The sequence below is a fragment of the Ovis aries genome, chromosome 12 (genome assembly GCF_016772045.2).
Source record: "Ovis aries strain OAR_USU_Benz2616 breed Rambouillet chromosome 12, ARS-UI_Ramb_v3.0, whole genome shotgun sequence".
Taxonomy (NCBI): Eukaryota; Metazoa; Chordata; class Mammalia; order Artiodactyla; family Bovidae; genus Ovis; species Ovis aries.
The window spans coordinates 31529926-31556296 of NC_056065.1; the positions used below are offsets into that span (position 1 = coordinate 31529926).

The 26371-nt window shown below is 38.9% G+C and overlaps 1 protein-coding gene across 2 annotated transcripts in view; it reads right to left on the reverse strand.

Annotated features, from left to right (window-relative positions):
- Window positions 1–26371, reverse strand: part of EFCAB2 (EF-hand calcium binding domain 2) — a 145392-nt gene that overhangs the window by 78277 nt on the left and 40744 nt on the right. For both annotated transcript variants that reach the window (XM_015099188.4, XM_015099187.4), the window contains exon 2: window positions 18472–18556. In XM_015099188.4, coding sequence (XP_014954674.2) covers window positions 18472–18556 — 85 coding nt within the window. The remainder of the gene's footprint in view (window positions 1–18471; window positions 18557–26371) is intronic.

The following is a 26371-nucleotide window of genomic DNA, read 5'->3' on the forward strand; positions in this document are numbered from 1 at the left end:
TCTTTATTAAGTTTTGAGTATCACTGTTATACTCATTTCAGAAAAATAATTTGGAAGTTTTTCTTCTTTTCTTATTTCCCAGAAAAGAGTAAGTACCATTGTGACTAAAATTTTTTAAGTCTGATAGAATTCTCCTATGAAACCATTGGTATTGAAGCCTTTTTATGAAAGAATTCTTTGAAAACTTGCCTTCTGATTCTATGCAATTTAGTATGTTTAGATTTTCTATGTTTACTGGGATCAATTTGTTTTGTTTTGCTTTTTATTTTTGGTAATTGACTCTTTTCTTAAGTGTATAATTCAGCGGTTTTTAGTATATTCACAATGGTGAGCAGCCATCACCATTACTGATCCTAGAACATTTCATCACCCCCAAAAGTATCCCCATACCTGCCAGCAACCACTTCTCATTCCCCACTCTCCCTGCCTCCTCGTAATCATTAGCCTATGGTCTGTCTCTATTTATTTGTCTGTTATGGACATTTCATACAAGCATCCCACAATGCTTTCCAGGTTCCACCATGTTGCAGCACAGGTCAGTACTTCATCTGCTAGTGGCTCAGATGGTAGATCGTCTGTCTGCAATGCAGGAGACCCAGGTTCGATCCCTGGGTTGGGAAGATCCCCTGGAGAAGGAAATGGCAGCCCACTCCAGTATTCTTGCCTGGAAAATCCCATGGACCGTGGAGCCTGGTAGGTTACCATCCATGGGGTCGCAAAGAGTCGGACACGACTGAGTGACTTCACTTCAATATCCATTATATGGATATATCACATTTCTTTATCCATTCATCAGTTGATGGACATTTGAGTTATTTCTGCTTTGGAATATTATGAATAATGTTGCTATGAACATTTATACACAAGTTTTTGTGTGAATGTATTTTTTCATATTTCTTGGGCATATGCTTAGGAATGAAATTCTTGGGTCATGTGGTAACCATGTTTAAAATTTTGAAGAACTACAAAACTGTTTTCTAAAGTGACTGTACCATTTTAGATCTCCACTAGCAGAGTATGAAGGCAATGGCACCCCACTCCAGTACTCTTGCCTGGAAAATCCCATGGAAGGAGGAGCCTGGAAGGCTGCAGTCCATGGGGTCGCTGAGGGTCGGACACGACTGAGTGACTTCACTTTCACTTTTCACTTTCATGCATTGGAGAAGGAAAGGGCAACCCACTCCAGTGTTCTTGTCTGGAGAAGCCCAGGAACAGGGGAGCCTGGTGGGCTGCCGTCTATGGGGTCACACCGTCGGACACGACTGAAGTTACTTAGCAGCAGCAGCAGCAGAGTATGAGGGTTTTTAATTTCTCCACATCTTCGCCATCTTTTGTTACTTTACTTTTTAAAATTACCTTAGTAGATTTGAAGCAGTATTTCTGTAGTTTTGACTTCCATTTCCCTAACAACTAATGATGTTTTGCATATTTTCAGTTGTGTAAGTAAATAAGTAACTGTTAGTTACTCAATCGTGCCCGACTCTTTGCGACCCCAAGGACTGCAGCCCACCAGGCTCCTCTGTCCATGAGATTGTCCAGGCAAGGATATTGGAGTGGGTTACCATTTCCTTCTCCAGGGGATCTTCCCAATCCAGGGATCAAACCTGGGTCTCCTGCACTGCAGGCAGATTCTTTACCGACTGAGGGAATTCAGGTGTGTGTTAACCATTACATGTGTTCTTTGGGGAGATAGCTATTCAGATCTTTTGCCCACTTTATAAGTGGGTTATTTGTATTTTTATTATTGAGATATAAGAGTTCTTATATATTCTGGATGCTGGACCCTTATCAGATATGTAATTTGCAAATATTTTCTCCCATTCTGTGGCTGTCTTTTTATTTTATTATGTCCACTGAAGCACATAAGTTTTCACATTTGATGAAGTCCCACTTACCTGTTTTTCCTCCCTTGGTTGCTTATGCTTTACTTGTCATATCTAAGAAACTACTGCTTAATCCTTGGTCATAAAGACTTATGCCTGTGTTTTCTTTCAACAGTGCTATAGTTTTATTTCTTACATGTATGTTTTTTCCTCTATTTTTAGTTAACTTTTATATATGGTATGCTATAGGAGTCCAGCTTCATTCATTTGCCTGTGGATATCAAGTTGTACCAGCATTATTTGTTGAAAAGCCTATACGTTCTCCATTGAATTGACTTGCCAACTTCATTGGAGATCAACTGACCATAAATGCAAGGGTTTCTAGATTCTCAACTCTATTCCACTAATCTACATATCTAGCCTTATACCATATGCCAGTATCACAGAATCTTGATTACTGTAGTGTCATAGTAAATTTTGAAATCGAGAAGTGTGAGTTCAACTTTGTTCTTTTTCAAGATTGTTTTTGACTATTCTAGGACCCTTGCAGTTCCATAGGAGTGTTTAAAAGCTATTTATTTATTTATTTGTGGCTGCACTGGGTCTTCGTTATGGCGCACGGGCTCTCTGCTGCTGTGCACAGGTTTTCTCTAGTTGCAGCGAGCCAGGGCTATTCTCAAGTTGTGATGTGCAGGCTTCTCACTGCGGTGGCCTCTCTTCTCTTGTTGTGAGCAAGAGCTCTAGGATGTGCAGGCTTCAGTAGCTGTGGCACAGGAGCTTAGTTTTCCCACATATGTGGGATCTTAGTTCCCAGCCCAGGGATTGAACCCATGTTCCCTGCATTGGCAGGTGGATTCTTAACGACTGGACCACTAAGGAAGTCCCTCCATATGAATTCTAGAAAAAGGCTGTCAATTACTGAAGGAAAAAAAGATGCAGCTTGATAGGGATTGTGTTGAATCTGGTGATTAATTTGGGGAGTACTACCATCTTAACAGTATTAAGTGTTCCAACTCAGGTACACAAGACTAGAACAAGCTTTGACAAATAATTTTTAACTAGAAAGTTGCTTTTTTCATTTGGATTCTCAAATTTGCTTATAAAATTGAACATACCATTCTCTTATGATATTTTAAATTTTCCTTTGTTTTGATGGTTATTCCTCCCAAGTCACCAGTGCATTTGTGCTTCCTTAAAAAAAAAAAATTGCCAGTGGTTTATTGGTTTTTTTTTAAGCCTTTTATAAAAATCCGGCTTTTCATTTTATTCACTAGTTTCGACTATTTCCCTGTTTTCCAGTCCCATTAATTCTGTTTTTATCTTTTCTAATTCCTCCCTTTTGCTTTCTCTCAGCTTACCTTTTTCCTTTAGCTTTTTGAGTTGAAAGTTCTATTCATTTTTTTATGTCTTTTGTTTTTCTTTACACAGGCATTTGAAGTTGGTTGCAGCACATAGATTCTGCTGTCATTTCCATTTTCATATCTCATCTCCATTACAGATATTTTCTTGATGTTTTCAATTTCATTGTCCTAAAATCTCCCCTTTGACCTAAGAATTGTGCCTGCGTGCATCTGTGTGTGCTAAGTCACTTCAGTCATGTCCAACTCTGTGTAACCCTATGGACAGCAGCCTGCCAGGCTCCTCTGTCCATGGGATTCTCCAGGCAAGAATACTGGAGTAGGCTGCCATGCCCTCCTCATGTATAGACTTTAAATTTTTTCTAGGTTGAGCTTGAAATTTAGGTGTAAATGAGGTTTCCCAGAAAAGGGTGGAAAGTAAAAAGAAGGAAGGAGATGAATCTCTGGTGGACATTAATAAGTCAAATGGAGGGATCAGTTCAGTTCAGTCCAGTCTCTCAGTCGTGTCTGACTCTTTGTGACCCCATGGACTGCAGCACACCAGGCTTCCCTGTCCATGACCAACTCCTGGAGCTTGCTCAAACTCATGCCCATCTAGTCGGTGATGCCATCCAACCATTTCATCCTCTGTCATCCCCTTCTCCTCCTGCCTTCAATCTTTCCCAGCGTCAGGGTCTTTTCCATTGAGTCAGTTCCTCACATCAGGTGGCCAAAGTACTGGAGCTTCAGCTTCACCATCAGTCCTTCCAAAGAATATTCAGGACTGATTTCCTTTAGGATTGACCGGTTTGATCTCCTTGCAGTCCAAGGGACTCTCAAGAGTCTTCTCCAGCACCGCAGTTCAAAAGTATTAGTTCTTCGGGGCTCAGCTTTCTTTATAGTCCAACTCTCACATCCAAACATGACTACTGGAAAAACCATAGCTTTGACTTTTGTCGGCGAAGTAATGTCTGCTTTTTAATATGCTGTCTGAGTTGGTCATAGTTTTTCTTCCAAGGAGTAAGCATCTTTTAATTTTATGGCTGCAGTCACAATCTGCAGTGATTTTGGAGGCCAAAAAAATAAAGTCTCTCACTGTTTCCTTTGTTTCCCCTTCTATTTGTCATGAAGTGATGGGACTGGATGCCATGATCTTAGTTTTCTGAATGTTCAGCTTTAAGCCAGCTTTTTCATTCTTCTCTTTCACTTTCATCAAGAAGCCCTTTAGTTCTTCTTCGTTTTCTGCCATAAGGGTGGTGTCATCTGCATATCTGAGGTGATTGATATTTCTCCTGGCAATCTTGATTTCAGCTTGTGCTTCATCCAGCCTGGCATTTCGCATGATGTACTCTGCATATAAGTTAAGTAAGCAGGGTGACAATATACAGCCTTGACGTACTCCTTTTCCTATTTAGAACCAGTCTGTTGCTCCGTATCCAGTTCTAATCATTGTTTCTTGACCTGCATACAGATCTCTTAGGAAGCAGGTAAGGTGGTCTGGTATTCCCAACTCTTTAAGAATTTTCTATAGTTTGTTGTGATCCACACAGACAAAGGCTTTGGTGTAGTCAATAAAGCAGAAGTAGATGTTTTTCTGGAACTCTCTTGTTTTTTGATGATCCAACAGATGTTGGCAATTTGATCTCTGGCTCCTTTGCCTTTTCTAAATCCAGTCTGAACATCTGGAAGTTCACGGTTCATGTACTGTTGAAGCCTGGCTTGGAGAATTTTTGAGCGTTACTTTGCTAGCATGTGAAATGAGTGTACTTGTGCAGTAGTTTGAACATTCTTTGGCACTGCATTTCTTTGGGAAAATAGAGGGATAGTTGACCCCAAAAGAAACTAGGAAGGAACAGTCAGAGACATTGGATGAAAACAAAAGGTGATGTCATGGAAAACAAGGCATAAGACAGTAAGTGACCTCAGGCAACACAGTTAGAATGGGAATTGGGTTGAGAGATAGAAGTTAAATAATAAATTGCATGTTGAAGAATGAACAGAGTGATGGTTATCATCAAAGTAAACTCCTTTTCTTATTAAAATTCTTGGCTATGAAGAGAAAGACACAGAACACAGCCTGGGTGTTATTGGGTAGAAGTTGTTGTTTTATGTTTTACATGGAAGACACTTACGCAGTGGGATAGTTTAGAACAATAATGGAGGTTCTTCCACTCTTAATTCTTTTTACCCTTCTCCCAACCTAGGCGGCTAGGGCATTTCAGGTCACTGCCTCAGGGGAGACAGAGAAGGCAATGGCACCCCACTCCAGTACTCCTGCCTGGAAAATCCCAGGGACAGAGGAGCCTGGTAGGCTGCAGTCCATGGGGTCGCGAAGAGTTGGACATGGCTACTCGACTTCACTTTCACTTTTCACTGTCATGCATTTGAGAAGGAAATGGCAACCCACTCCAGTGTTCTTGCCTGGAGAATCCCAGGGACGGGGGAGCCCGGTGGGCTGCCGTCTATGGGGTCGCACAGAGTCGGACACGACTGAAGCGACTTAGCAGCAGCAGGAGCAGCAGCCTCAGGGAAGTAGATAACTTAGCAGAATACAGAGATCAGCATGAATGCCAAAGAAAGCTTAGTTATCAAAAGAGATCATTACCTGTGTGGGTGTGGCTAAGGCACTTCCACTGTCCACGCATGCCCCTAGAGACATCCTTATTTCTGCCTGGCTTTAGGCCAGTGCTCAGAAAGCCACCAGGCTTTGTTAGCTTGAGAGCTCTCCGCTGCTCTTCTGTTTTCAGTCCTAACAAATGGGGCTTGTGGGCAGCGCTGTAAGACCACCACATAGATAGGGTCATCCAAAATTTTTCCCAAGCTCTAATTAAGATTCCTTTTCGCAGAGTATGGGAATCCCTCTTGCTCCATTATACCCTTGTCTACACCTGATACTGTGAGACTTTGTAGCGTTGAAGTTTGTTCTTCAAGTCCCTGGGGCAAATCTCTGCCATTTTTTCTGTGGTTTTTAACTCCCTAGCACCCAGCACTAAGAACCACTGCTCCAGTCCATGCGCCAACCTCTCCCCCATCCTGCAGCTAGTCTCCTTTCTAAAAACTCAAGTCTGATCTTATCACTTTTCAACATTTATGGATTTATTTTTCCTGTATAACCAAATCCAGTCGCCTTAGGGCACCAAGCAATCACTCACTGTCTGGCCCCTAACACACCTTAACACTTTCATTTCGTAATAACTCCTCACAGCTAGTTACATACCTTCTGCTAACATCATCAATGCTGTATATACACAAAGACAGTGTTGTACATATTACATAGCCCAAATATTAGCTACGTTTGTCTTCAATAAATTTATAACTTAAGAGAGACAAGAAATACAAACTTTCAGGTAAAAATATAAATATTTAACTTAAAGTTAGCAAAGAAAAGCCTAAAATGAGCTCTCAGAGGAAGGTCAGAAACTATTATAAAATACATCAGTAGTTTTCAGAAATAAAGTAGACGTTTGCTCGTCACTTCTCAGCAATTCGAAAACTAAAATAGAAGAAGGCAAAGGGTTAGGAGCTGGTATGACTAACATGCACTTAAATTAACCAAGAGTTGACTTAAATTACAGTGCTTACACCCTGGCTTCCGGCCTGGCTTCAGTACTGCATTATACACTGGCATCTCTAAACACTTGTTTCTGAACCTTTCGAAGACAAAAATAATGAATTCCCATGTTCCTTGGGACCCTGCTATTGTAACCGAATCTTTTCCCTTTCATAGCCACCTGAATAGAACCCACATGGGTACAGTTTTTCTCACCTCCCCCCAGGGAAAGAACAGTTTAGACATCTTGCCTTATTATCTCTGTAGATAAAATGAATGAGCTTTCTGGCACTCACCCTATCTAGAATATATAGAACGCTGAATCCCACTGCTGCAACTGACTACTGTTCAAAGTTACTTGCTCTGTGTAACAAGGTAGAACCATGAGCTACTGCTTTGTCCTCCAATTAAATTGAGGGCAGTTTCAAACACTGAATCTGATATACGTAGCCTGCAATTTGTAGAAGAAGTCTTAGAGGGAGATATTCTTCATGCCATGTTTGATGGAGTAGCAAAACAATGATGGCTCTTCTTCTCTACCCCAGCAGCCCCCTCTGAAGGTGGTGCCCTCCCAAACAACTTCATTCAGCCTAGGACACAGCTTAGTAAGATATCTAGGAGACCCAAACCCTTCCTTGAGTTCCTATGAAGAATATTCAATAACAACAATCTGTGAGGGAAATGGTCACTGGCATAACAAACTCCAACACCCAGTGACATAATGCTACTGTCACGGAAGTGGCTTATGTTAAATTCAAAATGAGTTTTTCTCAAAATAGGAGGCCTTCCTCAAAGAAAAATCACTGAGAAGCGCAGCTCATTCCGTCGTGTGGATCTACCCCTCCCAATGCATGGCTTCCGGTCACTCCACTTGTCTGTCTCAAGCTAGAAGGGGAAAAAGCCTGAAGGGTCACATATGGAAGCTTTCCTGGATCAGACCTAGAAGCGGTGCACAAAAATTCCACCTACATCCCCCTGCCCAAAGCTCAGTCACATTCCAAGCCTCCCTCTATCTTTAAGAGAGTCTAGGAAGCACAGTGTAGCTATGTGCTCAGGAAGCAAGGAAACAGAATTAGACCCCTCAGTCTCCACTATAGTGGATCACCCTGACATGAATCATTAGCAGTATCAAGGAAGGGGAGTGTTAAGAAACCAGTGAGTTTAACACAGAGCTCCAAGTGGCCTAGAAATTGGGTTGGAATAGACTAATAATAGGCTTGTATAACCTCATCAGGATTTGAAGGACCTGACAAATCCACAGTCCTCCTGAGTTTCTTAATGGACAGGTTGTTATGCTTTGTACCACTTGGACTGCCTCCCTAGGCACAGCTGCTTTAACCGGAGATGGCTACTTCACCCAAAAATGATCTCTCTCTATAGGCCCACAAAAGCAAGGCCTATGAAGTTGCTTACTGTAAGAGCTCTGCTCAACAAAAGTAATCTCCACTCAGTATTGACAAACAGCAAAAGCAAATTTTTCTCTCTCCTTCGTTGGGAGTTTTAAAGGAAGACAGAGAGGGACACAGATGACAGAGAGATGGAAGAGGAAAAACATATAGGAAGCAATAAGCAGAATCAGAAGGAATCAAAAGCCATAAGCAAATAGAAGCAAAGGAACAGGAGACACACAGTGGAGGTTAAATTAGCAGCAAAGTAGTAAGAAGAATCTGGAAGAGAAGGCACGGAAGCATATGAATAAACAAAGGGGAAAGGTGGTGGGGAGGGATAAATTAGGAGTTTGGGATTAACATATACACACTACTTATATAAAATAGATCACCAACAAGGACCTGTAGGGAACTCTACTCAATATTCTATAATAACTTATAAGGGAAAAGAATCTGAAAAAGAATAGATGTATGTATAGGTATAACTGAATCAGTTTGCTGAAACTAATACAACATTGTGAATCAACTACTGTTGTTCAGTCGCTAAGTCGTGTCTCACTCTTTTCAGCCCCATGAACTGCAGCACACCAGGCTTCCCTGTCATTCACTATCTCCCAGAGTTTACTCAAATTCATGCCCATTGAGTTGGTGATGCCATCCAACCATCTCTTCCTCTGTCATCCCCTTCTCCTCCTGTCCTCAATCTTTGCCAGCATCAGGGTCTTTTCTAATCAGTCAGCTCTTTGCATCATGTGATCGAAGTATTGGAGCTTCAGCTTCAGCATCAGTCCTTCCAATGATACATATCAAATCAACTATATTTCAGTATAAAATAAAAAAATTCTAAAAAGAAGCATATGAGTAAAATCCCCAGCATGTTGGGCTACTAGAGTTGAAGTGGACTGCCAAAACACTGGAGCCCTATGGTCCCTTTGCAACAAATGTCATTCCAGTGGGCTAAGAGGACTGAATACCACTGCAGTTGTTTACTTATTCCTTATGAATTTAAGAAATAATTACTTCTTATACCATTCATTTCCAAGTATATCCTTACAATACACTTGGACTAACTGAAAAAGCATAAGGATTATTTTGGTCCCATGCAGCCTGAAAGAGTGTAAGCAACAGAATAAGAGGGAGCCAGATTTCCAAATATGCCTGTAGCTATCTGAGTACATGGTAATTAATGCTTCTTGGGTTTGTGTTCCCTCTAACTTTCAAAGCTAATGAAGATACTGCCATGAACTGTTCTTTGTTATGTATTTGTATTAAGTCTTCCACACTTAATAACGTGGACAGTTTTCAAATGAATCCAATATGTTATTTCCTAAGCTAAGGAGAACACATTGAGGCTGAAGCTGTCCAAACTTGGAAACCACAGAGGGTACACACCCAGAGGTCACAGGAATTATATGCCCAGAGGCCCCAGGTAGTACACTCCCTGTTCAGTTCAGTTCAGTCACTCAGTCGTGTCCAACTCTTTGCAACCCCATGAATCACAGCACGCCAGGCCTCCCTGTCCATCACCAACTCCCGGAGTTCACTCAAACTCATGTCCATCGAGTCGGTGATGCCATCCAGCCATCTCATCCTCTGTCGTCCCTTTTGCCTCCTGCCCCCAATCCCTCCCAGCATCAGAGTCTTTTCTAATGAGTCAACTCTTCGCATGAGGTGGCCAAAGTATTGGAGTTTCAGCTTTAGCATCATTCCTTCCAAAGAACACCCACGGCTGATCACCCTTAGAATGGACTGACTAGATCTCCTTGCAGTCCAAAGGACTCTCAAGTCTTCTCCAACACCACAGTTCAAAAGCATCAATTCTTCAGCACTCAGCTTTCTTCACAGTCCAACTCTTTTCCATATATGACCACTGGAAAAACCACAGCCTTGACTAGACAGACCTTTGTTGGCAAAGTAATGTCTCTGCTTTTGAAAATGCTATCTAGGTTGGTCATAACTTTTCTTCCAAGGAGTAAGCGTCTTTTAATTTCATGGCTGCAGTCACCATCTGCAGTGATTTTGGAGCCCCCCAAAATAAAGTCTGACACTGTTTCCACTGTTTCCCCATCTATTTCCCATGAAGTGATGGGACCAGATGCCATGATCTTCGTTTTCTGAATGTTGAGCTTTAAGCCAACTTTTTCACTCTCCTCTTTCACTTTCATCAAGAGGCTTTTTAGTTCCTCTTCACTTTCCGCCATAAGGGTGGTGTCATCTGTATATCTGAGGTGATTGGTATTTCTCCTGGCAATCTTGATTCCAGCTTCTGTTTCTTCCAGTCCAGCGTTTCTCATGATGTACTCTGCATAGAAGTTAAAGAAGCAGGGTGACAATATACAGCCTTGATGTACTCCTTTTCCTATTTGGAACCAGTCTGTTGTTCCATGTCCAGTTCTAACTGTTGTTTCCTGACCTGCATATAGGTTTCTCAAGAGGCAGGTCAGGTGGTCTGTATTCCCATCTCTTTCAGAATTTTCCACAGTTTATTGTTATCCACACAGTCAAAGGTTTTGGCATAGTCAATAAAGCACTTCCCAAGACCACCAATAATCTGAGAGCCTCTGGCTCCCAATTTTTGTAGACACACAGCAAACTCTGCGCCTGATCTAGATAACACAATAAGTACAAGACAGATACCTACCAGCCAGAATCAAGTGAAGTTGATCACCAAAGATATAAAATACAAAAAGGGTCTCCTAAAAACAGGCAATTAAGTACTCTGAACAGGACAGCCTGAACCCGAGTGTTATTTTTCTGTTAGTGCCATTGTATTACCAAACTTTCATCTATAAAGACACATAAAAATAAATAGCTTCAGGAAGTAGAATTTGGGATAGTTTTTTAAACTTTCTTTAACTAATTTTTAAAACTGATTCTTTAATCACAGTTTATTAAAAGGGCTATTACAAACAAACCAAGTTTTTACAAATCAACTTGAAAGTGAGATGGTAAAATAATAAGATATAAATCATCCTTTAAAACTATTTATTTTTATGTGTAATTGTGAAATATTTCAGAGAAAAGTAAAGAAAAAAGGATTACATGGAATTCCCTGGAGGTCCAGTGGTTAGGACTCTGGGGTCTCACTGCCAAGGGCCAGAGTTCAATCCATGGTCATGGAATTAAGATCCTACAAGCTTTGCAATGTGGCCAAAAAAAAAAAAAAAAATTATAAATTTCATATATCCAATGCCAAGATTAAATAGAAGTTAACATTTTGCCACATTTGTTCCCTAACAATAAAACATTGCAGAAACAGCTAAAGTTCTGCTCATCATTCCTGTCCCTCCATCTTCAGATGCAACCACTACTCTAAGGATACTGTTTATCATGCTCATGAATGTTGTCTTCATAAAGAATAGACTATCACTTTGTATATTTAAAATTTATATTATGTGGTTTTCACTGTTGTAGCCATGCGTTCCAGGAAACAAACTCACTCAGAAGGACAATGCAGACAGTGGAGTGCAGTTTATTACACCAGCGGGCCCAAGGCAGAGTCTCCTCTTAGCCAAGGACCCCGACCAGTTTTTGTGAAAACCTTATATACCCTAAGTGTACGTGCTCAAACCCACCTCCCCAAATTCTCTGAAACTAGTCTGAACAAAGGAAAAGAAAGATACAATCAAAGTTAACCCGATTCTATGCCTTAAGCCTAGGTAGTTAACAGTGAACAATTATCAATAGGCCTGTGGTCATACCCCAGTAAGCATAATAGAATTTATGATTCTATTTGGTTACACAGATAATTGGGATATTGTTTTAGGCTCAGGAGAGTGTAGGTACGAGCCCTGGGGCTCTTCCATCTGGGGGTCTGGTTTTCCAGTTAGTATGTTGTTCCCATAGATACTGGGCATATAGATCAAAGTCCACAGTCTGGCCCAAGATGGAGTCCTGCTTTCAAGATGGAGCCTGTTCTGTCTCTTTCCTCCTTCATCATAATTTTCACTTTCTTTTGTAATATTTTAAACTTAACATTTTTCAAATTTATCCAAGTTACTCATGTAGTTTTATTTCATCATTCATTTTATTCATGCATGTGAATTATCACTGTATGAAGAAAATTATAAAAATTCACTCCCTATCAACAGGTCTGTGGGTCTAACAACCCCATTCCTCTTTTTATAATATACTTTTCCAAGCCACAAATGCAGATCTATTTACCTATGCAGTTTTTCAAAAGCTCTTTGAGTGACCCCAAGCTTTCTCTGACAATAATTGCTTGGGGAAACTGTCCATGCAATTTCTCTATATTCCCCACACTTTTACAACCTGATAAAGATGAACTGTGAAATGCTATATTAACTTCTCTTCAAAAATAGTATTAAAAGTGAAGTAATATTTATGGCACCTCCAATCCTCTTAAGAGTTATTTCTAAATCATTACCAAAAAGTTCTTATCATATACTTCTCATTGAATTTTAGACAAGATCTAATACACTCAAGGTTCTTGCCAGTTGCTTAAGAAACTTAAGTCTCCTTATCAGTGAAATAGATGAATACTGGGTGTTGTGAGCCCCAGAGACTCATGCTAAGTTGAGATAATAGCAGTGAAAAAGAGATTCTCTGCATTAGCAAAAGGCTACCTGGGGTTGCTGGACTGCATAAAATTTGCATTATTCAAACAGCCAAAAGGTGGAAACAACCCAAATGTCCATGGACAGAGAGCTGAAAAAACAAAGTGTGTTATATACACACAGTGGAATATTATTCAGTCTTAAGGAATGGAATTCTGATACGAGTTACAACAAGGAAGAACCCTGAAGACATTATGCTAAGTCAAATAAACCAGACACAGTGAGGTACCTAGTATAGTCAAACTCATAGAGACACAAAGTAGAATGGTAGCTGCCAGGAGCTAAGGAGAAGGGAGAATGGGGAGGTGCTGTTTAAAGGGTATGGAGTTTCAGTTTGGGAAAATAAAAAAGTCCTGAAGATGGATGGAAATAATGTAAATATACTCAATACCACCAAACTATACACCTAAAAGAGCTTTCCTAGTGGCTCAGACAGTAAAGAATCTGCCTACAATGAGGGAGACCCGAGTTCGATCCCTTGGTCGGGAAGATCCCCTGGAGAAGGGAATGGCAACCCACTCCCCGCTCTAGTATTCTTGCCTAGAGAATTCCATGGACAGAGGAGCCTGATGGGCTACAGTCCACGGGGTCACAACAAGTCAGACATGACTGAGCGACTTAACACACAGCCACACACACTTAAAAATGGTTAAAATGGTAAATTTTGTTAAGTATATTTATCAAAATAAAAAATACACACACATCTGTACTTGCATGGACTATCTCTGGAAGTATTAGAGAAAATTATAATGAATCTTGCCTTTAGGAAGGGGAACCAGAGAGCCAGGTGAAAGTCTACCTATCACTATATATTCTTTGTACCTTTAGAATTTTACCTTATATATTATCTAGTCAAAAATTTAATTTTCAGTCATGCTTTTGATTGAAATCTGAACACAGAGCAGGAAAATGTATGCAAGTCAAAATGTATAATGGTTTATGCTTGTATGAGGCAAAATACTATTAAAAACCTGCCATGACGTTTTTCAAGATGCAACTTTCAAAAACTATTTTACAAGGAAAATGGAAAATAAAACAAACTGCTTCAGAACTGAAAAGATCAAAACAGAACACACAGCTTTAAGTAAAATGTTCTTAGGAGAATACAATATAACATTGCTAATCCAGATTAAATAGAGGAAAAACAAGTCTAAATTATTTACTTTAAGAATATAGAGTAGAATAATAATATGAGCTAATATTGTTCTATTGTTCTAAGCTTTAAATCCCAAATTAATTTGTTCTAAGTTAATATTGTTCTAAGAGCTTTAGAAATGTCCACTGACAACAGTGGTTCTCAAACTTTTGGTCTCAGAACCCCTTTTACATTCTTAAAAGTTATTCAGACTCACAAAGAGCTTTTGTTTATGTGAATTACACTTAATATTAAAAATTAAACCTCAAAGTTTAAAAATGTTTATTATTCATCCAGCTCAGTTCAGTTACTCAGTCACATTCAATTCTTTGCAACCCCATGGACTACAGCACATCAGGCTTCCCTGTCACCAACTCCCTGAACTTGCTCAAACTCATGTCCAGCAAGTCCAAACTCATGTCCATCGAGTCAGTGATACCATCCAACCATCTCATCCTCTGTCGTCCCCTTCTCCTCCTGCCCTCAATCTTTCCCAGCATCAGGGTCTTCTCCAATGAGTCAGTTCTTTGAATCAGGTGGCCAAAGTATTAGAGTTTCAGCTTCAGCATCAGTCCTTCCAATGAATATTCAGGACTGATTTCCTTTAGGATTGACTAGTTTGATCTCCTTGCTGTCAAATTCATAGAAATAACAATAAACTCATTATATGTGCTCAGTGGCTTCAGTTGTGTCTGACTCTTTATGACCCCATGGACCATAGCCCACCAGATTCCTCTGTCCTTGGGATTTCCCCAGCAAGAATACTAAGTGGGTTGCCATTTCCTCCTCCAGAGGATCTTCCCGACCCAGGGATTGAACCCACTTTCCCTGCATTGCAGGTGGATTCTTCATTGCTGAGCCACTGGGGAAGTCCCATATTTGCTTACATAAATATTTCTTGTGTGTGAAAAATAACTATATTTTCCAAAACAAAAAATCAATTTAATTAGAAGAATGGTAGTGTTGTACATGTCTGCTTTAACGTCTGGCTTAACAGAAGACAGCTGGATTCTCCTTTCTGGCTCTGCCTTCAATCTGTTGCAATATCACACATGCAGCTTTTGAAAAAACTCCAATATACACTTGTGAAAAATGAGAATGAAAATAGCAAATACTGTCTCCGATTTATTACAAGAATAGCTTTGATTTCACAGACTCCTGAAAGAATCCTAGGGATACACAGGATTCTCCAAACCATTTTGAGACCTACTAACTTATATCAGTCCTATGTGGCAAATGTAAAAACTGAGGCACAGAAAGAGTAAATAAGTTACTCTTATTTAAATAAGAGTAAATAAGTTACTCTTCGATCCCTGGGTCGGGAAGATCCCCTGGAGAAGGAAATGGCAACCCACTCCAGCATTCTTGCCTGGAAAATCCTATGAACGGAGGAGCCTTTTAGACTACAGTCCATGGGGTTGCAAAGAGTTGGACACGACTGAGCAACTTCACTTCCACTTTCAAATAAGTTAGAGTGAGTAAGTAAATAAGTTAGAGTGACAAAGCTAGGAATGAACTCAGAAAGTCTGATTCCAGTCCCCAGGTTGTCCCTCAGAGCCAGGAGGAAAGCAGCTCATTTAATAACGTTTTACACAATGATGAAAAAAAACGAAAACAAAACAAAACCCACCGGCTGCCTGGCAGTCACAGTACCATACCTCCACTCCACCTAAAGTAATAAAATTTCAAATTAAAAGTTTCCAATTCATGCAAAGCCGAGATAAGGGGTGCTGGTCTGCCCTTCAAGAGAAACAGCGTCACTGAGGGATCAAGCACACGACAGGGCAGAAACAGTCAAAAGCCCAGTAAGTCTCTCAAGGAACAACTCTCTCTTCCAAGCCAAGCTATTTCTGTCTCTGGAACTCTTACCCCATTCAGACACCTCTTTACTCAATCTACCCAGAATACTGCCTTCAATTTTTTTTTTTTTTTAATTTTAATGTTTAAAGTCTTTATTGAATTTGTTACAATATTGCTTCTGGGTTTTTTTTTGGTTTTGGGGCTGCGAGGCAGGTGGGATTTTAACTCCCCAACCATGAATCGAACCGCACTGGAAGGCGAAGTCTTAACCACTGGACCACCAGGGAAGTCCCCTGCCTTCAATTCTTAATTAAAATGCTCAAAAAGAAGAGTAATGAAGAGACTAGTTCTATCAGATAGTAAAGCATACTATATAAATTGAGAGCAATTAATGTAGGATTGTCCTAGCATGGCTTCCTTGGTGGTTGAGACGGTACAGAATCCGCCTGCAATGCAGGAGACCGGGGTTCGATCCCCAGGTTGGAAGATCCCCTGGAGAAGGAAATGGCAACCCACTCCAGAATTCCATGGACAGAGGAGCCTGGTGGGGTCCATGGGGTCGCAGAGTTGGACGTGACTGAGCGACTAACACTTTCACTTTCACTACTTGTCCTAGTATATGGTCATGAGGTAAGGCAATAGGTCAGAATACGTAACCCAAATCAGATGCAATTATAGAAAATGTAGTATATTATAAAATGAATCTAATAATTCAAGAGATAAATAAATGGAATGGCTTAGTAATTTGGAAAAGGAGAGTCTATTTAGACCTTCACTTTTAACCATAAGCCAAAATAAATTTGAGCAAGATTAACTGTTTTTACAAATAGAAGAGCCCGCTAAAGCTAAGAAAAGCAGGACCAGACTTTACTTCAGCACTACGTCCCCTGAGCCTCTCCCAGGGCTGAGGCACAGCTGCCCCAAACAGAAGAAACTAATCTGAGTTTCAACTGCGTCGTTATCCTGTTATTCCATCTTTGGCAAGTCACTTTGCTTCCTGGCTAATTTATAAAAAGCAGATAGTAATGATACTGGCAGCATGAGAATGCTCACTGTAAACTTTAAAGTGCTATACGAATTAGCAGAAGGAATAAAGACCAGAAATTGCATCATTCCATGTTGCTACCACTTGGATATTTCAGTGCTAAAAACTATGCCAATTTTCCTGGTAACTGTCTTTCTTTTATAAAGCAGACAATTTAAGTGAGAACATACACTTTCCCGCTGGGTCTCAGGACAATTATTTTAATTCTGAGTGGGAAGAAAGATGCGTCCCATAAGCGTGTGTGTGTGTGTGTGTGTGTGTGCATGTGCGCTCAGTTGTGTCCAACTCTTTGTGACCCCATGGACTATAGCCCGCCAGGCTCCTCTGTCCATGGGATTTCCCAGGCAACAATACTGGGGTTTGTTGCCATTTCCTAGGGGATCTTCCCAACCCAGGGATAGAACCGAAGTCTCTCGCATCTCCTGCATGGGTGCGCTGGTTCTTTACTAGCGGAGCCACCAGGGAAGCCCATGAGCGTGTTTGCGTGTATGCTCTGCCGCTTTAGTCATGTCTGACTCTCTGCGACCCCATGGACTGTGGCCCACCAGGCTCCTCTGTCCAAGGGATTCTCCAGGCAAGGATACTGGAGTGGGCTGTCATGCCCTCCTCATAAGCATGTTTATGTCCCCTGAATTGGCCCTTTCACCAAAAAATGGCAGGCATCACTGCTCTAAGGGATTTGGGAGATTTTCTCTTTACTGCTACTTTTTGGAAGCCTCCCCTCAAAACAGGAGACTATCCTGTGAAGTCCATGAAGGGTGGGGTGGAGAGGAGGAGGGTGGAGGTGGGTATCTTGGAACCAATACCTTGTGGATACTGAAGGATGACTGTAGTTACAATCGGTCATACTCATATTGTTCATTCAGTCTAGCTCAAATTTAAAGCATTTAGTCCCCTGACCAGTCTGGAAGTGATGGGGCTGGTTTACAAGCATCAAATGGTTCTTGCCAAAACCATTTAAAAATCATTTCCCACTGTTTTGTTGGCCTCCATACTGAGTTCTAACTCTTGAGATTGTGATCACATCAAATATTTCTCAATCAGCTTGGCTTCCTGGAAGGATGATTTCATTATCTTTCTTTGATGTACATGTGTGGCACAGATTCTACAACATGCATAATCTCCTCTATCTTTTGCCTCTTTTTTTCAAACTATTCTTTGTCTCCTGTCCTCTATTCTAAATCTACCAGTATTCGTGTTTTTTTTCTCATCTTTTTATGTTCTTTTGTTTTGGTTCTTTTTGTTATTTTACTTGAGGAGTGCATCATGTTTGAGAATTATTAATCCTTCTCTATAATATCCCATTTATGCCTGATAATACATAGCTATGGTTTTTGGTTTGGTTTTGTTTTTTGCCACACTGCACTGTTTGTGGGATTTCAATTCCCCGTCCAGGAAATGAACCCAAACCACGGGAGTGAAAGTTCAGAATTCTAACCACTAGGCCACCAGTGAATGCCACATATCTATGTATTCTAAAAGTAAATACATTCTATGTATTGTAAAAGTAAACTAATATTTACTGAGTGTCAACTGTGTGTCCAGCACTAAAGCTATAGTATACAAGTTTGTCTCATTCACAGAATTTAGTCTATAGATTAGAATAGGCAATGTGGACATATAGTCTTTCCACTAGATTATGAAGACTAAGAAACAGTACTGATACAAAACAGCAGCTAGAAAAGACTTTTTGGCCAGCACAGAAACATAAATACTTTAGCATAGTAAATTCAAAGAATGTAGAAAGAGAAATGAACCATCTTCTATTTCACCAGTTGTATCGGCAATTTAGAATTAGAAGGAAACATCTCCAAACCTCACATCCACTGTATTATTTGATTCATGGTCAAACACTTCAAAAGCTTCTTTGATTTTTTTGTGAAATTCTGCTACAGCTATCTCTGCAAAAGAAAAAGCAAATAAAATTATTTTACTCTAATTTTAAATTCAAAACAAAAAAATTCAACAACTAGAAATTATTAATAAGGAAGAACATGCAGAACACTTCCCTAGTATTCTTTTTCGGCGGGGAGGGGAGTTATGTAGGGGAACACCTTTTTTCTTAGGAGAGGCATGCTGAAGTCTTTAAGAGTGAAATGTTATAATATTTGCAATTTACTTCCCCCGTCCCCTTCCCAATATTGTTTTTGTTTGTTTGTTTAATTCCTAGATTAATTTTTAAATTTATTGCTTTAATTACTTTATTTATTTGCCTGCATTTGGGCTTAGTTGTGGCACGTGAACTACCATTCATTCTATTTCACTCACATGCTCTATTTTTCCAGGTTGCAACATAACCTTCAATTGTGAAAACTATCAAAGGGATGTAACAATTTACTGATATTTATTAATTATTAATTTATTATAATAACATGGTGGCAAACTTCTAGTTTGATAAGCAAATAAATGTTAGCTCATTATTTAAATGTACAGTTCCTTGCTTACAAGTAAATCTGAATAGTGATCCTTAATGCTTGTTTATCACCTCTGTTTTCTATGTTTTGAATTGTCTGTTCAGGTTCTCTGCTCATCCCTACTGGGATCTTCCATTTTTTTCTTAACAATTTGTAATGAGCTCTTTAAATAATAAAGACTTACTGAAATTCTTACTTAATTCTTACGGAGAACAATTTAAAGAATTACTGAAAACAATTTTCCAGGTCAGTTGTTTGCATTTGTTTTCCTAAAATGAAAACAGTTCCATCTCCCTTATGAATATCAAAATCATACATGATTACTGAAGACAAAAAAAAAAAGAAGTTGAGACCAAGTAAAAATTACTTCAAATCCTAACATGCAGAGTTAACTACTCTTACTGTTGCCCTCTAATCTAATGTTTCACTCAACAGTAAACTGTGAGCACCTTTTCATTCTCAAAAAAGTATTTATTATATTCTCATTTTTAGTGGCTGATTATCCATTATAGAACTTTATCATAGTTTATTAAACCAGCTCCCTAACTGTAGACATTTAGGTAGTTTCTAAATGTTTTTGTTGTTAAGTATATTCATTCTTGAGTGAACCATTCTGCCCAATTCACCTTTGTGCATTTGTCTTATTATCTCACTGAAATACGGTAAGTTGAATGCAGCTGAATTTGTGTTAGATAGTGGGAATGTTCTTACTAGTTCTCATGGTAACTTGGGGAAAATCTCACTGGTTATAATACTGTCATTTCACAAAGCTGATATTTGCTTTTTAAATTTAAGATTACCTTTTAAAAGTATGTTATTTTTTATTTTTATTTTAGTCACACCTGTTGAGACTTCTTATCCTTTAAAGTTGAGAAACACAGCCTTTGAAAGGACCACCAAAAGAGGGAGAAAATTATCTTTTTTCAATTATATTTTTCAATTAAAGGGTATGTGTTTGACAAAAACAGACTCACAGATACAGAGAGCAAACTACTAACTAGTGGTTATCAGTGGGGAAAGGAGTGAGGGGTGAAATAGGAGAATGAGATTGAGAGACACAAACTACTATATATAGAATAAATAAGCACCAGTCAGAATGGCCACCATCAAGAAGTCTACAAACAATAAATGCTGGAGAGGGCGTGGAGAAAAAGGAACCCTTTTACATTGTTGGCGGGAATGTAAATTGGTACCGCCACTGCGGAAAACAGTACAGGGGTTTCCTAGAAAACTAAAAACAGAGGTACCACATGACCCAGCAATCTCACCCCTAGGCATATATCCAGAGAAAAATCACAATTTGAACAGATACGTGCACCCCAACGTTCATGGCAGAACCATTTACAATAGCCAAGGCATGGAAACAACCCAAGTGCCCATCAACAGACAACTGGTTTAAGGAGATGTGATATATATATACACAATGGAATATTGCTCAGCCATTAAAAATAATAATAATAATGCCATTTGCCACATGGATGGACCTAGAGATTGTCATATGGCGTGAAGTAAGTCAGACAGAGAAAGACTAATACCATATGATATTGCTTATATGTGGAATCTAAAAAAAGGGTACAGGGCTTCCCTGGGGGTCTAGTGGTTAAGAATACACCTGCCAATTCAGGGAACATGGGTTCAATCCCTAATCCAGGAAGATCTCACAGGCTGTGGAGCAACTAAGCCCATGTGCCACAACTACCGAACCCGTGTGCTGCAACTACTGAAGCCCACATGCCTAGAGCCTGTGGTCCACAACAAGAGAGGCCACCACCATGAGAAGCCGGCAGACCTCAACAAGGAGTAGCCCACGCTCGCCACAGCTGGAGAAAGCCTGAGCCCACTGCAGCAATGAAGACCTAGCACAGTCAAAATAAATAAATAATCTTAGAAAATAAAAATAAAAAAATGTAAAGGGTACAAATGAACTTATCTACAAAACAGAAATGGTGTTACAGATGTAGAAAACAGATTTAGGCTTCCCTGTGGCTCAGTGGTAAAGACGCCGCCTGCCAACGCAGGAGACACGGGTTCGATCCTTGGTCTGGGGAGATCCCGCGTGCCGCAGAGCAACTAAGACTGTGCACCACAAGCCTGTGCTCTAGAACCTGGGGACCACAACTACCGAGGCAACATGTACAGCTACCAAAGCCCACGAGCCCCAGAGCCTTTTCTCTACAAGAGAAGTCACCGCAATGAGAAGCCTGAGCACTGCAATGAAGAGCAGCCCCTGCTGGCCACAGCTAGAGAAAAATCTGAGCAGCAGCAATGACCCAGCACAGCCGAAAACGCATAAACAAAAAATTTCAGAAAGAAAAACTATGGTCACCATCGGGTAAGACGGGGAAGGGCAAGTTGGGAAATGGGGATTGACATATACACAGTACTCTATGTAAAACAGATAACTAACTGTACAGCACAGGAAACTCTACTCAATACTGTGCAACAGCCTATATGGGAAAATGATCTGAAAAAGAGTGGGTAGATGGATAACTGATTTGCTGTACAGAAGAAACGAATTCACAGTATTGTAAGTCAACTATACACCAATAAAAATTATAAACAAATAAACAGGATATATTATACAGCACAGGGAAATATGTCATTATTTTGTAATGACATTAAATAGAATATAATCTATAAATATTGAATCACTATGTTGTACACCTGAAATGAATATAACATTGTAAATCAACTACAGTTCAATTTAAAAAGGATGAGTTTTTGGAATTATAATTTCAATTGTTTTAAGTTTTTTAATGGCTGAGAAAAATGCTTTCACATTTTTACATAAACAAAGTTTCTCACTGGTAATAAACTATCAAAAATTGAGGATCTTATACTTTAAAATTTAATCAGGAATTGAAAATGTCGTCCCTCGGAATCCATGGGGAGAGTGATTTCAGGACCTGCAGATACCAAAATCTGAGGACACTCAAGTCCTTTATATAAAATACCGTAATATTTGCATATAACCTACACGTATCCACCCATATAGGCTAAATCATCTTTAGATTACTTATAATATCTAATACAATGCAAATGCTACATAAACAGCTGCTGGCATGGCAAGCTGAAGTTTGAATCTGAAACTGAAAGCTTAGTAAACAACTCTATACCCACCACCTATATCAAACTATTATTAATGTTTTGCAATTTTTTTCTTCTTTCCTAAATCCCTGTCTTTAATTACAGACATTACAATTATTCATCCCTAAATACTTCAACATGCATCTCCTAAAAATAAGGACATTCTCCTACATAATCCCAATATAATTATGATATTGTTAAAATTCATAAAAATTCACTAAGAACATATAATATCTATTCAATATGCAAATTTCTAAATTGTACCATAATGTCTGTTTTACAGTTACTTTTTCAATCTGCACTCTAATTAAAGTTTATGTCATACATTTGGTTTTAAAATTTTTTGGTCTCTTTTAAACTAAAACAGTCTTTCATTCTCTCCTGGTCTCCTGTCCCCCAGTGAAATTGGCTTGTGGAAGAGACCAGGCTATGCAATGTCTTATAAAATGGCTTACTTTCTGGACTTGTCTGATAGCGTTATTTCACCCTCATGTTAAAAAAACTACTACTCCGTTAAGTTTCATTCCTTCATATCACCTGCTACTCCTTCTCACTACTGTTCTCTACTGATTCTCTGATCACTTTCCTCCAAATTTATCAAGCCAACCAATTTAATTTCCAACAACCCATCCTCACACTTCTATTTGAACATCAACACCTTTCGATTCTAATTATTAAATACTTTAAAAATCAGTCTCCCTCTTCCATTTCCACTGCCACAGTTTAAGTCTAGACCTTCATTGCTTCTGGCCTGGATTAATGCAGTCACTTCCTGTCTGGATTTATGCAATCATTTCCTGTCTTTTTGCCTTTAGTCTCCTTTCCCTCCATTTCCATTCCATCCTTCAAACCATAGTCCACATTTTGCTAGGATTATCTGTTTAAAACAAAAATTTGTTCATATGACTTCCTGGTTTAAAATCTTTCAATGATTCCCAAGTTCTTTCAAAAAAATAAAGAAGCATTCAGTCTCCTAAATTGCGTCTACAAACTGGCCCTTCCTTATCTCAAAAATGTCATTTCTCAATACTTTTTCATACAGATTCTCCACCTTGGAAATCTTAGTAGTTTTTCAAATAGTATGCTTTTTCATTGTTATTATGATTGATAGTCCTCTGTATGAAACAGTCCTCTCCTTTTTCTGGATAATTCCTACTTATCATTTGAGACAATAACACACTTTCCTTTCATCTTCTTTTTGAATTAGGTACCCTCCTATGTAATCATATAGCACCCATGGATATCTCTATTATAATATTATATCAAACTGTATTGTAATCAGCAGTTAACTAGTCTCCCCTTCCACATTTGTAAACACCTTGAGAACAACTTTGACACTGCCTGGAACATACTAAATTCTCAATAAATGCTTATTAAATAGTTAATAATTATATATGAGACAATCCATGTCCCATTTGGATATGACAACTCACAATTTCCCTTTTTGATGTTTTGTTGGGTATTTTTAACAGAATTATATTTATTTCCTTCATATAATGAAACTGGAGAATGCCTAATTGTTTTTCTATGTCACAGAACAATTTGTGTAGCAAGAGAACCATCTTTTGGGTAAGAAATTGGCAAGGAAAGAAGTTACTATAAAAAAAATGACAGTAAAATATAGTGGTTAACAAATTCAGCAATATATTACAAGGATTAAACATCAAGACCAATGGAATTTATTCCAGAGACACAAGACTGTCAATCAGAGTTACATACTACATTCATAGAATGAAGGCAGAAAAGCCACATGATTAGGATAATTGATATAGAAAAAGCATTTGACAAAACTCAACATCCTTTCATGATATTAATATTCTGAACACTAGGAACAGAAGCAAACTTCCTCAACATGATAAGGGCCTATATGAAAAACCCACAGCTAATATCATTTTCAGGGCTGAAAGACAAAGCTTTTCCTATAAGATCAGGAATAAGATAAAAAAGGCCTCCTTTACCACTTTCCAACATAGTATTGGATGTTCTAGTCAGTTAATCTGGGCAAGAAAGAGAAATAAAAGGCATCCAAGTTGAAAAGAAAGAAGTATAATCATTTCTGTTCATAGATGACAATCTTATTATGTAGAAAACCCTCAGTCTAAGAAAAAAAAGAAATCTGACAGAGCAAATAAATACATTCAGCAAAGTTGCAGGATGCGAAATCAACACACAAAAATCAGTCACATTTCAATATAATAAAAACAAACAATCTGAAAAGGAATTTTAAAAATTCCATTTGTAATATCATTAAAATATCAACCAAACAAAAATACATAAGTTGGATGTCATCAAAATTAAAATTTTTGTGAAATCAAAGGACACTACTAAGAGAGTGAAAAAACAACCCACAGAATGGGAGAAAAATTTGTAAAGCATATATCTGATAGGGATTAATATTCAGAATATATAAAGAACTCCTACAACTAAACAACAGAAAAACCAACCCAATTTAAAAAGATGAAAAAATTTGAATAGACATTTCTCAAAAGAAGTTATACAAATGGCTAATTAGTACCTGAAAAGATGTTCAACATCACTAGTCATTAGGATATCTGTTATAAAAATAGGAAATAACAAGTCTTGGTGAAGATATGAAAAAATTGGAACAGTTGTACCTTACTGATGGAAATATAAAATGGTACAGCTTTGTGGAAAACAGTATGGAAGTTCTTCAGAAAATTAAAACCTAATTACCATAAAACCCAGCAGTTCCACTTTTGGGTATACGCCCAAAATAATTGAAAACAGGATCTCAAGTATTTGCACACCAGTGTTCACAGCAGCATTATTCACAGCAGCCAAAAGGTGGAATCAACCCGAATATCCACTGACAGGTGATACATAAATGAAAGTGGCGCATACAGACAGTGGAATATCATTCAGTCTTAAAAAGGAACAAAACTATGAAACCATGACACGTGCTACAACATGGATGAACTCTGAAGATGTTATATGCTAAGTGAAATAAGCCAGATACAGAAGGACAAATATTGCATGATTTCAAATGTATGAGGGAGGCAGAATAGTCAAACTCATAAAAACAGAAAGTAGAATGGTGGTTGCCAGGAGCTGGGAAGAACTTGTCAGGAGAGAAGAGGAATAGGAAGCTAATGTCTAGTGGGTACAAAGTTTTTGTTTGGAATGATTAAAAGTTCTGATAATGGAGAGGGTGATAGCTGCAGAGCACTGTGAATGTTCTTTGTTGTTGTTCACTCAGTCACATGCGACTTTTGTGACCCCCTGGACTGTGGCACGCCAGGCTTCTGTGTCCTTCACTGTCTCCTGGCGTTTGGTCAAACTCACGTCCACTGAGTCAATGATGCCATCCAACCATCTCATCCTCTTTCGCCCCTTCTCCGCCTGCCCTCAATCTTTCCCAGCATCAGGGTCTTTTCCAGTGAGTCAGCTCTTCGCATCAGGTGGCCAAAGTATTGCAGCTTCAGCATCAGTCCTTCCAATGAATATTCAGGGTTGATTTCTTTTAGGATTTCCTTTAGGTTTGATCTCCTTGCTGTCCAAGGGATGCTCAAGAGTCTCCTCCAGCAGCAATGTCACTGAATTGGGCATTTGTAAAAGGTTAGAATGGTTTTTTAAAAATCCTAAAAATCGAAGTTCAAAAAGAAAGAATCAACCATTCTAATGACATTGTTCTAAAACTGACTGGTAATGGGTGCACATATCTATGAATATATTAAAAACTGAACTGTATATCTTGAAAGAGTGAACTAGATGGTATGTGAATTATATCTCAGTAAAGCTGCTATTTTAAAAAAATGGAAGGGATATTATAATTCTTACACTCATAGGTAAGATAATTATATAAGTAAACATTCCTCTTATTCTAATGACAATTTTTTTAAGTTACTAAAATATTTTCAAAATGCCAATTAATGTAATTTTTAACATGCTTGTGAAGGCAGTCCTTCTCAATCTGAACTCTTATTTCCTCTTCTTGTACCTTACATTAGCTGTCTTAGTCTATTGGGCTAAGATATTGGACTGCTGTAACGAAGTATCACAGACCAGGTAGTTTATAAACAACAGAAACTTATTTTTCACAGTTCTGGAGGCTGAAATTCTGAGACCAGGATGTCAGTATGGTTCAGTGAGGACTCTCTTTCAGGTTACAGACTTCTCATTGTATTTTCACATAGTGGAAGATGGTAGGGACCTCTGCATGATCTTTTTTATTAGGGCAGTAATCCCATTCATGAG